General features: G+C 35.8%; 1 protein-coding gene across 1 annotated transcript in view; it reads right to left on the minus strand.

Annotated features, from left to right (window-relative positions):
- LOC132563764 (serine-rich adhesin for platelets-like) overlaps positions 1-9,510 on the minus strand; it is a 69,699-nt gene extending 60,189 nt beyond the window's left edge. Inside the window, exon 1 of the mRNA XM_060228519.1 lies at positions 9,262-9,510. Within this exon, the coding sequence (XP_060084502.1) occupies positions 9,262-9,510 (249 nt within the window). The remainder of the gene's footprint in view (positions 1-9,261) is intronic.
- Positions 9,511-12,153: the final 2,643 nt, after the last annotated feature.

Here is a 12,153-nt window from a genome sequence, read left to right on the forward strand (position 1 = left end):
TGGAAATCCATGACCATGTCCCGGTAATCACCTCGTTAAAACACAGAAATCGATCCGATATTATTCCCAATTCTATCAAGGTAAGCATAGTTCCATAGAAATACAGATATGTCAAAATACACATTCATGAATAGAGTGGAGCTTGTAATGATCGATAACAACGTGAACAGCGTACAGCTTGACAAATGGTGTCCGTTGTTGAAATTTCTCCAAAGTTGTCACATTTTGTCAATCAGGCCCTTTAATTGTACACACTGAAATGAAAACAAAAGAACGTCAAGTTGATTACAAAGAGGAGAAAAATACTAATGACATATACCTCTGTGTAAACAAAATATTGTCACAACGCCGCTTCCAGTTCTGAAAACTAGTGATTTCAAATTATTGCAGGAACAGGTTAGATTCAATGTTTCGCGAAAAGCATAGCACGAGTACAAAAATGGACAAACTCTACTAATTTGTCAATAAACAAATGAAATAAGCATATCAAGTTGTAAACAAGTAAATCATTAACAAATACCACACTGATCTTACTTTAGAGTGCTCTCAGACAAATGTAACGTTCCTCATAGATCACCCCAGGAGACTGTACTGTTGACAATCAAAACGATGGAATAGATTTCTCAAATACCCTCTAATCTTAAACGAAGAGGAAGTTTATCAGATAAAGAATTTTAAACAGTTTTTTCTCAAATAACTGAACAGATAACGTTGGTTGTTTATTTCATCTAGAAGCAATATTCAGCCTAATTTGAGACAAGACCCCTATTTTATTGGCCTAAATTGAATACATATGGCTTTGTTGATATCAAATATTCGATTTGAAGAGAAAGTTTCTTGATCACGTGTTGTACTTTATCTGTGATGTCTACAGACGTAAGTAAAAACACGGATGAACGTAGGTAGATAAAACAGGTAAGAAATACAGATGTATGTAAAATCTCGGGCCAACGGACGAATATTTTGTATGTTAATAGCCAATAAGGTACTGCGCGCCATATAATACAACAGATATATCTCCTGTGTTATCTTATATTGCCAATCCCTGTAATACCGACTTTTTAATTTAAATATTGAGCAAGTTATTTATGATAGAGTTTGAATAAGTTTGATAATAATTCTTTTTGAACGAATTCCATATTATATGGGTCACGTTTAGTATCTCCGTGTCTGTGGTGATATATGCCTTGCTGCTCTGTAAACAAGATGCCATATCTATGGTGCATTTGAATGTGTCTTCACTTACAGTCACGGTGACATTGTAACCCGAGAATGAGACCTGATGTAACCCAGCGATCGCATGAGGCGACTAATGTGGAGGAAGATGCAGAATTAAAAAAAAACAAGATAAATCCTTTGTATCAACACTTTGGACCCATGCCTGTCATTAATGTCTGCTCCTTTTCAAAAATGATTAAAAACATTTTAAATAACAAGAATAACACGTGAAAAATAGACGAAAAACACCAGAAACTAGTTAGAAAAAGTATGCAAAATACTTTTAAAAATGCTTCAAATTGTTTCCTTTGAAATCCGAATCCACCGTGTTATGTTTTACAGGGTAAAGTTTCGGTGTTTTATGTTTTCATATGTTGGAATCAGTGATGGCGAGAGAATCACAATCTTCGTGTGACCATTTCGGTTGCAGGGACTTAAATCAAACACAAGCAGCTAACCAAATAAACAAACACAAGTGAAAGGGCAAACGTAATATGTTTTTGATTAAAGAAAAATCATATATGATTGCTACCATTTTCAGAAATTAAGACTACCCTTGACATTTTAGAAATGACTTGAATGTGGTACTATGCAAATGAACCAGTTGTGACTATACAACAGTTCCTGCAATCAAACAGTTGATCAGATCAATTAATTTTGATAAAAGGCACTCTCTGAACAGTTCTTTCGAAAATATACTCATACATGTATCTTTTGACTGTTCACCTCGAACTCCTGAGAAAGGCAACAAGGTTGACCTTGAGTTTTGTACCTCAAACCAGTAAGAGATCCAACACTCTCATAATTGAACTTACCTTGGTGGTATATAGATTGTCCTTGATAAACTCTATATTTACATTAAGTATACGATGTATGTGCACACACCAGGTAACCTGTTGCCATTTTGATCAAGTATACGACCGAACGTGGAAACCATTAGGCAAACAAGACGTCTTCAGTACTGTATCTACCGCTATTTCACCGCCATTTATGTCCTTTGCTGTATTTAGCACGTCAACATTACATATCTCTCCACCTTTCATCCTTTCTATATTTATTCAGGATCCTGTTCTTTTCATAGTCTGACAGGTCTTTTTAAAACCGTCCACACGTGAAACCTTAAAATTTGCATTAATGTTTCAAATATATACGACGCTGACACTTTTGTTTAAAACGGTATTAATTACATAATATAAAAATATCCCATCGTAAGATTTTCCACACCTTGAATATTCTGTTTTGTCGTCTGAACGGAATACAGTGTTAACACATTATCACTGTTAAACACGGTCTTCTATCGAAACGAAGTGATACATGGGTAACGTGCTGGCCATGTGACGATAAATTGACGATAGCTCTGTATCTGACATCTACAGAAGTGACATCTCAATGAATCAGTGGCCTTGAGCGAGACAATAATGTATAGTATTGATTATAAAATTAAGTAAAGCACACTTCCTCGTACATTTTTTACGACGAGTGATTTTGATACCATGGACCACTTGTTTACACCTTTGTGAATATTTATTGTTTTAGAGAAATCTGACTCATGCTATTTGTTTCTGATCATAGCATAATGATGTATTAAGTTTGATAAGCCTAAGTACCCCCCCCCCCCCCCCCCCCCCCCCCCCCCAGTCTAAATATGGCATACATGATAAATTTCTTTCTAGCAAGTGGTGGTACATGTTTGAAAACCAAAAAACAATCTCGATATTCTGGAATTTATTTGATCAGAAATTGGTCATATTTGATTTATTACTTTCGCTTCTTAAGCTGACTGATATTTTTTTTTATCTCAAACGACAGCTGCTAACGATCTGGTTTTACGCGCTATACTTACCAATATCTCGCCTTGAATACCTATACATGCTACACCTGTAGATTCAGGTGTGGAAACTCATTACAGACTCCTGGCTAATTCCATCGATTTCCGCTTAGTGATCCCACCTGTGATATAAACTTCTGTCCTCGGAAACAATGGCCGGGTTTATTGACTAATTCCAATATCATTATCTTACAGAGCAGCCAAGCATGGTTCAAATTCTGTAACAGTATCACTCAGCGTTAATTCCAATATCAGTGTACTTACAGAGCAGCCAAGCATGGTTCAAATTTTGTAACAGAATCACTCAACGCAATATCGAGAACATAAAAAGTAGTGCCTTGTGTTTCGTTAAAGATCTACTTTCTTACTCTCTATATTCTTAATGTTATAATTTAAGGCGAACAATTGCATGGTCCAATCACGTGTTGTCCAAGAAATCCTGGTTGATTATTATATGAATATATACCTGCCCATTCGTTAATTTCTCTCCATTCTAAACAGTACGGACCTAAACGACATTCTTACAAATGCAGCGGACCTGTGTGTTTGTATACACTGGTTGTCTATTCAAACGTATATCTGATAATAACGTCACTCATTAAGATTTCTATCCGAGAAAGACCATGAATGGTAAGTTCTATATCAGATTGTGAAGACCAGGTAAATCAATGGACGAGTTAGTGAAGACGATTCGACTCCATTGTTTATCGAGAGTCAGACGACGTATACAAATGTAAGATTACTCCTCGTTTTGAAAAGAAAGTTTTTTGAAACCGAAACGAGTACTCTATTATATATTGTGTTTGTAATTATGTTCGTTAGAAATTAAAAAAATCAAGTTATCATATTACTACCGTAGACTTACAGTGTTTAAGGAAATTCTCGATCTTTGTGATGTTCACAAGATCTCCACTGAAACATATCCTGGATACTTTCAGTGTAACAGAACATGATATATTGATTTACCTTTTTTCCGTGTCAGTTTTGATGTCTCCATTTCATCGCACACATTGTAGCAGGTCCGAAGAAAATTCCCAACAGTACACACTCCATGTAAATAAGGAAAAAGAAGTGAAAATGTCCATTGTTCTCCGTCCAGAATAAATTAACATGTCCGGATAGATGAATTCGGTATAGCGAGTGTCAGGACATTCAAAGATCCGGATAAACAAGATATAAACTTGACATGTAGAAACTATCAGATGATTAAAAAAAAAAAAAAAAAAACTAGGACAGATTTATCAGATGAAATATACAGATATACTCCATTTCTTCTTTCACATCATCATACACAATACTGCACTATGGATAGAGAAATTTAGATGAGAAAAACGGATAAACGGACTTGACACACAATGAAGAATTCCAATGCAAGGTCTACACGAGTCTGGACACAGATTTTTCTCCCTAACATGCTACATATCCCGGTGTACATGTTGTATGGACAACTGCTCTAACAAAACACGTCTACTGTGTCCGAACAGGCGATTTAAACAAACATTGCATTTCGTTCATGGTTGATAGTTTCTTTTCCGAGCATCAACTATACCTGGTCCTTTAAAAACACCTTAGCGTGAAAACATGAAGAATTGGTCGGCCCTTTTAAACTGTTGTAAGAACTGCCTATGCCTGTGTTTTGCACTATTAAAGGGACAAGCCTCTACCCCTATGTCCCGTATCATTACTATTGTTTAAATGACTATTAACCATCAATGTAATACCATACACAAAGAACTAAGGAACAGACATATATGTCCTAAATATTTTGTATGTAAATATTATTCAGTGCCTTTGACGCTAAGTGCGGTTATATTCCATTTTTCCTCAAGTTAAATCAAAGTTTCGGTTAGCCTCATATTCTGAAACAGAAGTTACTGAAACAAACAGCCCGAAACCGCCAACGATTGTTTCTAATCTTGCAATGGTCTAATTAAGCAGTATTACTTAATACAAAAGATTTTTATGGCTTCATCAAACTTTTAAAACAATGAACAGTTAAGGAACATTTCTCTGTAAGCTTACTATTCTTTTCTGTTTGAGATTTAAGCAGTTCCGGGCTAGTTAACTTAAAGATGTTCTACAGAACAAACAAAAAAAAATTCTGCGGATTACTTTATCTCTATATCCATATTGAATTGCAAGATTTAGATTTTTTGTCGTTTTATCATTTCATCTTAGAATACCTGTTTAGATATAATGGTATATAAGCGTTTACTTTTAATTGTGCGAATGTGTTATTTTACATCAGGCAAGAGAAATATGCATCGGCACGTAAGGCGAGCACTTTGCCGTATCTAGACTTCATGTACATATATAGGTGTCTTATGATAATTATAATATGCTTGGCAGGTATTGTAATTGAAATATCTCGCAGGGAGGCCCTAGTGAGGATAAGAGAATGTAAGTCCCTACTCGTGTCTACTTTAATTACCTTGTATGGTCAATACATGTGTTTACAATCTCTAACAACTGTAATTTTAAAAAAGGTAATTTAAAAGCAACAGGGTCATGGATATTTAGCTTGAAGAATACCCGGGCGAATGTCTGTCAACTTTGTTGAAATAAGTAACCTTAGCCTAGTTATAAGGCAAAAGGATTTAATGAGTTTCTTAGGTGCACTCAGGTGCACAATATAAGATCACTTATATACTGGGTCAAAGCATTATCAATTGTTCAAGTGAATGAGCTTGGGATTGCAAGATATATCTACTATTTTCATATCAAGTTGTCTTAAATAAGGACATTTGGTAAGCATTATTCTGGGGTTAAGGCCCGCATCCTTAACTGTACAACAAGTGGGCTATTGTCACTTTGAGGTGGTCTGTGGTAATGCCCGTATCCTAAGTCACACTGAACCCTTTGATGACCCCAGTATAACAGATTTCAATTTTCTAATTAAAACAATGTATCAAGATACATGAGTGAGTTTAATGTTAATGTATACACATAGCATATCAATGACGGCTAATAGGGTTTGTCCCGCGACACGTTAACCATCGAAGATAATTGTAATTATCAGAAATTTGATATGTCAGGCGAATCTTAAACTTTCCATGAATTTTGTAAAATGTGTACTACTGATATCTAACGGATGGTCAGTCCAAGGGAACTAAAACAATCGAGCGAATCTCGAGTTATTGTGCTGAAATGAATTTTCTTTCTTTAGTAACATTGACCTTGACCTAAAATATTTTTTAACTTGAAAAGCAATCCAGAAATGACAGACATAGTCGTTTAAGAAAAAAGTTTGTTAAATCGGCCCAAGTGAAGTCAAGGGAAGTGACTTTTCTATTTCTATCAACTTTTGACCCTCCACATCATCAGCAACCCAAAAGCAAGTCGTGTCGACAGGGTTGTACTGTGAAGTTTGAGTTAATTCGATTCAAAGGAGATTGCGTTGTTCGGTAAAGTAACAACGACCTTGGCATTTGACCTTTTAACCCGGAAAGGAATATCAGACAAGAATTCCTCATGATTAAGTAATGTGTAAAGCTTGAGTTGGTTGAGTCTTGGGGAAGTCAAGTTATGGTCCGAAAACTGTGGTGCGGACAGCTGGAATGTCGGGAAAGACGGATCGACGGACAGTGGCAATACATTATCTCTTTTTATCCGAGGAGACAATGAAATGTATAAATGGTTTTAATATGCTATATCGATTTACTGAAACTAGTCTCCTCAAAATATGAAACAAGAGAATATGACATGTCAACAAAATTATCATTCACACTTAAGATCCACAAATTGTGGACAAAACACGAACAAAGAAAATGACGGAGACCCTGTAAGTGTAAGAAGAATAAAATCACCCTGACGACAAACGCCATGGAAATCTTGAACAAGCCAAGTTATATCACGTACAAAACAACCAAGTTTAACAGAGGTCTTTATTTATTTCAGTGCCTCCGCTTGGATTCGAACCCAGGATCCGTGGCTTACTGTTCTGACGCTAAACCGATCGAGCTGAGGAGAAATGTTCTTTAGCAGATCGGAATATTGCGGCTAGTATTTATCAGGGTTACATACGCCCCCTATAGGAAATAACCCGTCCTTGAGTTTCCATGGGTTACAGCAATACTTGTGAAAGTAATGTTAAGTGTTATTCCGGAGTCCATACATGGGCACCATTTTGTAACAGATGTCATTATTTCATTGCCTCCGTTAGTATTGACCAGGGTCGCTCAAGCACACTAGAACACATCTACACCCATTTACCTCTTACCCAACAAGTATCACTCAGTCAAGCATGACGATGACCGTGAAACTTCACAAGTCCCCGTCATCTTGTATCTCTCGACACTCCGTGAATTTTTGTTCATGTCAGACGTGAACAGTTTAAGTATGTAATTAAAACTTGTATATAATTACTATTTTATGTTAAGCGATATATTGTAATCTCATTCTTGTAAACGCGAAATGCGAACATCTGATGATAAATGTGTGAATCTAGATGGAGCGGTTGTTTGTACGCTTATATCTGTCTGTCCCATAAGTTCACACTTAATTCACATGTCTAGCTTTGTGTACTTTTTAGACGGTTTCAAATAACGTTTTGAATAACCACATGTATCTTTTCTATCTTAAACTGAATAGAGTACCAGCACTTAATGACGTCACATGTATGTTGTGATGGTTAATAGGTAGGAAATCTAAAAGCGCTCTGCATCCGGCGAGATTTGAACCAGCGACCCTTTGGTCTCTAGCTAAACATTCTACTGCTATACTGCAGGGAAATTCCCGCTTGCTCTCAATTTCTACCTCTCTCCCTCCTTCGCAAAGTCTTCGACCCCAAAGACAACAAAAACCCAAGTTCAATATTTTCATGTAGAAGCATTGCAGTCTCCTATAGCTTCTACCCACGGAGTGGTAGAAAGCACCAAATCTTCAATACGAGGGGTGAAGAAGAACATCCTACCTTGGCGGAGCTCTAACTAACGACACTTCGACTATAGAGAAAATCCATTTATAGCCGAGGCTAGTAAAGCGACCTGAACTCTCAACTTGTAGGTGTAAAGTAGTTCTAAACTTATCTAATTAACAACTGTACAAGAATTGATATGTACGATTATACGGTTGGTGAAATTTGTATATTTTCAGAAACTCCTCCAACACACGGAATACAATTTGTTTTATTTCAACTGATTCAGTTATCACAACACGTGTTTGGCAGCTCTCAGTAACGCTTTTCTCATTGTAACATCGGAAGAGTTTCCTCCCTTGAACCGCAAAACGTAACAATTTAAAGGACCTGTTGTTTCACGATACATGTAATTTTGCCCACATCCAAATCTAATCTTTGCTGTGTGTTATTTGTAGTATACCAGGCCCCACTTGTATAAAACATCTCAACTTGAGATTTCCTCAAGTCAAGATTTCCCTCAGCTGATATCATACCAGCTGAAATTATACCAGCCGTTTTTGAGGAGATATCAGCTGAGGAAAATCTCGACTTGAGGAAATCTCAAGTTGATATGTTTTATACAAGTGGAGCCAGTAATCTCTTGAGAAATGTACGTTCAAAAATTCTAAAAGTCACAAATGGTCTGTACTATATTCTTTAATCCTTGCCCTGGGTGCGAGCCAGGGTGTACATCTTATCCCAAAACTTGTTCAAAAACCTTTAATAAATCATTAAGTTCGGTCAAATCCTCTTCATTAAAGTCTACTGTATGTTTTGAATTCAAATATAAAGCTAAGCATTACAACTATTGAAAGCTATTGAAGTTTAATTGGGGAAAAAGTCACAATTTTCCATGAAGTTTCAGCAAATTCAAGTTTTGGAAAACTGTTTGGCAAACTTACAGTTGCTGTTCACCGAAAATATTTACACATTTTGGCAAAATATATACTTAAAGTACCGAAATTTTCATCGAATTACGGGAGCGGTATAATCGTTCCAGGGACAGATTTTTTAAAAGGGCTTGATTATTACATACATGTGTCAAGGCACCGTCTTTATCAAAAACATAAGTTTAAAATCCAAAATATTTCTGATAATTATTGTTGCCATAACTCAGGCATACAATAATAATAATTAACAAATATGAATAACTTTTGTCAATTTAGATAAATTTCTGGTACTTATTTTCTATGTCTTCAATTGGCTGGTTAGAATTTTGTTACTGTGTTGTTGCATTGGTTTTGGAAGTTCCAAATTGCACATAATACTCCAAGTTATGTATTATTGATGCAACGTGGGAACACATGCAAGGACATACACAACAGTATGCCTTCAAACGATCGCGTTCATTCTTTCTCCTCAAATTGAATCCAAACATTCTACTTCGTTTGAGACTTGTGACGGGAATGAGATCATCATCATGCTGGTTGACCCAAATCTCATAATCATTGTTATCTGTCTGATGTTCCACAAGGTATCCAGGTGACTGTTTGATTTGGAATGTTCCGTATGCGATGGTATCAAGACATTCCAACTTCACTTGAGGGAATGAGGTATCAGATGCCATTCACGTTTAGCTCGGCATGTGATGTTGTGGACTTCACCAACTCACTTTGCAAAAAGTCTTTTTGTAGGAGCGAAAACATTCGCTGAGCTATTTTAGTATCTCGTTCCAATCGAAGTGGATCTGAAACATATATGGGTTCACTGAAGGCAGTTACAATGCGAACCAACTTTGCCAATAATCTAAAAGAAGTTGATCCTTGAAAAGTACCCTTTTCTTTAGACGTCAATGTAGAACTCTACAACCCATTGTGTTTTGGTGCGATCGCTATAAGATATTTGAGAGTTCAGTTACGATTTTCCAGCTGGTAAAAATGACGGCATTCTAGCTTCATATTCAAGCTCAGCAAGAAGACATAAGATGTCCATGAAACCACGATCCACAATCATATTGTCGTTTACTTGCAGCCAAGATTTCAGGACGACAAATTTCTCCAAGATGGGTTGAGATATGGATGTATCATTTACACTGACGTGATAAGGACCAATTGTGACTAAAACATACCCATCAGGCATCACAGTGGACATGAACTTGTCAAAGTCGCGTTTTTCTGCCCTCCATATGATACCCTTTGAAATTGGCGGTTTTTGCTTTTGTTGAGGTAGATATAGGTACCATCTAAGATAAGAGTGACCTGATCACCATAGAATGTTTTGGTGAATACAGTATTGTGTGTAACAGTTTCTTCGTGATATATGGGCTGTACCAAGGTATCTGGGGACTCCTTAAGTATTCAATATATCACTGAACAATGTTGTGAAAATGTCTTGACAGTGTGGCTTTGGAGAAGTTAGTAAGCATTTAATTCCATGAAAGATTAGTTTAAAGTTTCGCTCAAAAATACAGAAACAGGTCTTAAGTACTTGCGGTGTCACTTGAAACTGAAACAAGGTCAGTTTCACAAATGCCATACATTTCCTTTAATTGACCCAAGGTTCAGCCATTCCATGCATGACAGTCTGAATCTGATAATTTTGATGTACTTCATGTACAATTTCAAACAACTATAATTGATTAAAACTGAGGAAATGAATCCGCTCAGTTTACTTTGCAGAGGAACATAATAGTTTACACTGATCTTGGTGTCAGGATGAAGAATGTTTCCTATGAGATGTTCAGAATATACACGAGCATCAGCAGGGCACCAGTGAATATTTATGGATAAGAGAATGACGGGCAGACATAATAATGTTTATACGCCTGTCGTTATATTCTAAACACAAAGAACACAGATCTTCTATGTGAAGAAAAGATAGATGCGTAGGGTTCGTTTCATTGTCATTTGGATTATCCTCACCACCTCACATGGATTGTAAATAACACTAGAATCGTTATTACACTGAGTGTCGTCCTTTGAGTCAGGTCGTGGTCTTTTTCTAAGGTACCTCCTGTAACTAATTTTGCTCAAAAGCAACCAGGTACACAATTCAATGAAATAATTACCTGGTGACTATGGGCAAAGTTCACCAGTCCAAGGCCTATAGCTAGCCTATTGATTCATTAATGATGCAAATTATGTCACTTTGATATACATTTCACATTTGCAAAAAAAAAAAAAAAAAAACAAAAACAAAAAAAAAAAAAAAAAAAAACCCCAAAAAAACAACAAAAAAACACAAGAACAAGTACAGGCCATATCAGCTTTTTCTGTTTATAATCCAATGAGACTTAATGTGGTTTAATATCAGTTTCACTTAAAGGCACATAGAAATAATGAATGAAATACTCATAAATTTGGATAAAACAATAACACTCTGGGTAAAATGCCAGGGTAGTTTCTTGATTCTGTCATCACAAGAAAATATGTCCCTGGATCAATTTTACGAGTACCAGAATTCGATGAAACTTTCAATATTTTCAGTGAATAGATTTGCCAAAAATATGTAAATAGATTAGGTGAAGAGCAACTGTAAGTTGTGAAACAGTTTTCCATAAACTTGAAGCTGTTGAAATTAAAAAAAAACCAAATATATATATATATACATATGATTTTCCCGGTTAAACTTCCATAACTTTTTATATTTGTAATATTTAGCTTTGTATTTGAGTTCAAAATGTGCAGCAGACTTTAATGAATATGATTTGAACCAATTTAATAATTTATTATAGGTTTTTGGACAGATTTTGGGGTAAGTTGTGCACCCTGACTCACACCCATGACAAAGATCATAAAATAGGTCATAGTACAGGCCATAGATGACTTTTGGATTTTTTGAACATACATTCTTATGAGTTTACTGTGGTACTACAAATAACACACAAATTTGGATGTGGGCAAACTTACATGTACCGTGAAATTGGTCCTTTAACAACAAGGTAATGTTTTAAATTTCAAACTACAAACATTGTAGTATTAAAGTACAGGTGAGGTTAATGACTTTATTCATTTGTAATGACATAAACAATGTCATATGCTTAACTAATTGTAAACATTTGTTCCAAACTATCAGAAAAACAATAACAAAATATCAACATGTATACATAATCATAATCCAAATACTAAATCATGGACCTTATAAAGAAGCACAAAGATGTAGCATGGATATCATACGTCAAGTTCATCATATTGGAAATGATGTTTCTGAACAGTGTTGTAGTCGACGCACAATCAACAGCCTATCTGGCTTGGTAAAGGGTATCAAATGT

This window comes from Ylistrum balloti, unplaced genomic scaffold, assembly GCF_031769215.1.
Source record: "Ylistrum balloti isolate Yb309-2 unplaced genomic scaffold, AGI_CSIRO_Ybal_v1 Utg369676, whole genome shotgun sequence".
NCBI classification, from domain to species: Eukaryota; Metazoa; Mollusca; class Bivalvia; order Pectinida; family Pectinidae; genus Ylistrum; species Ylistrum balloti.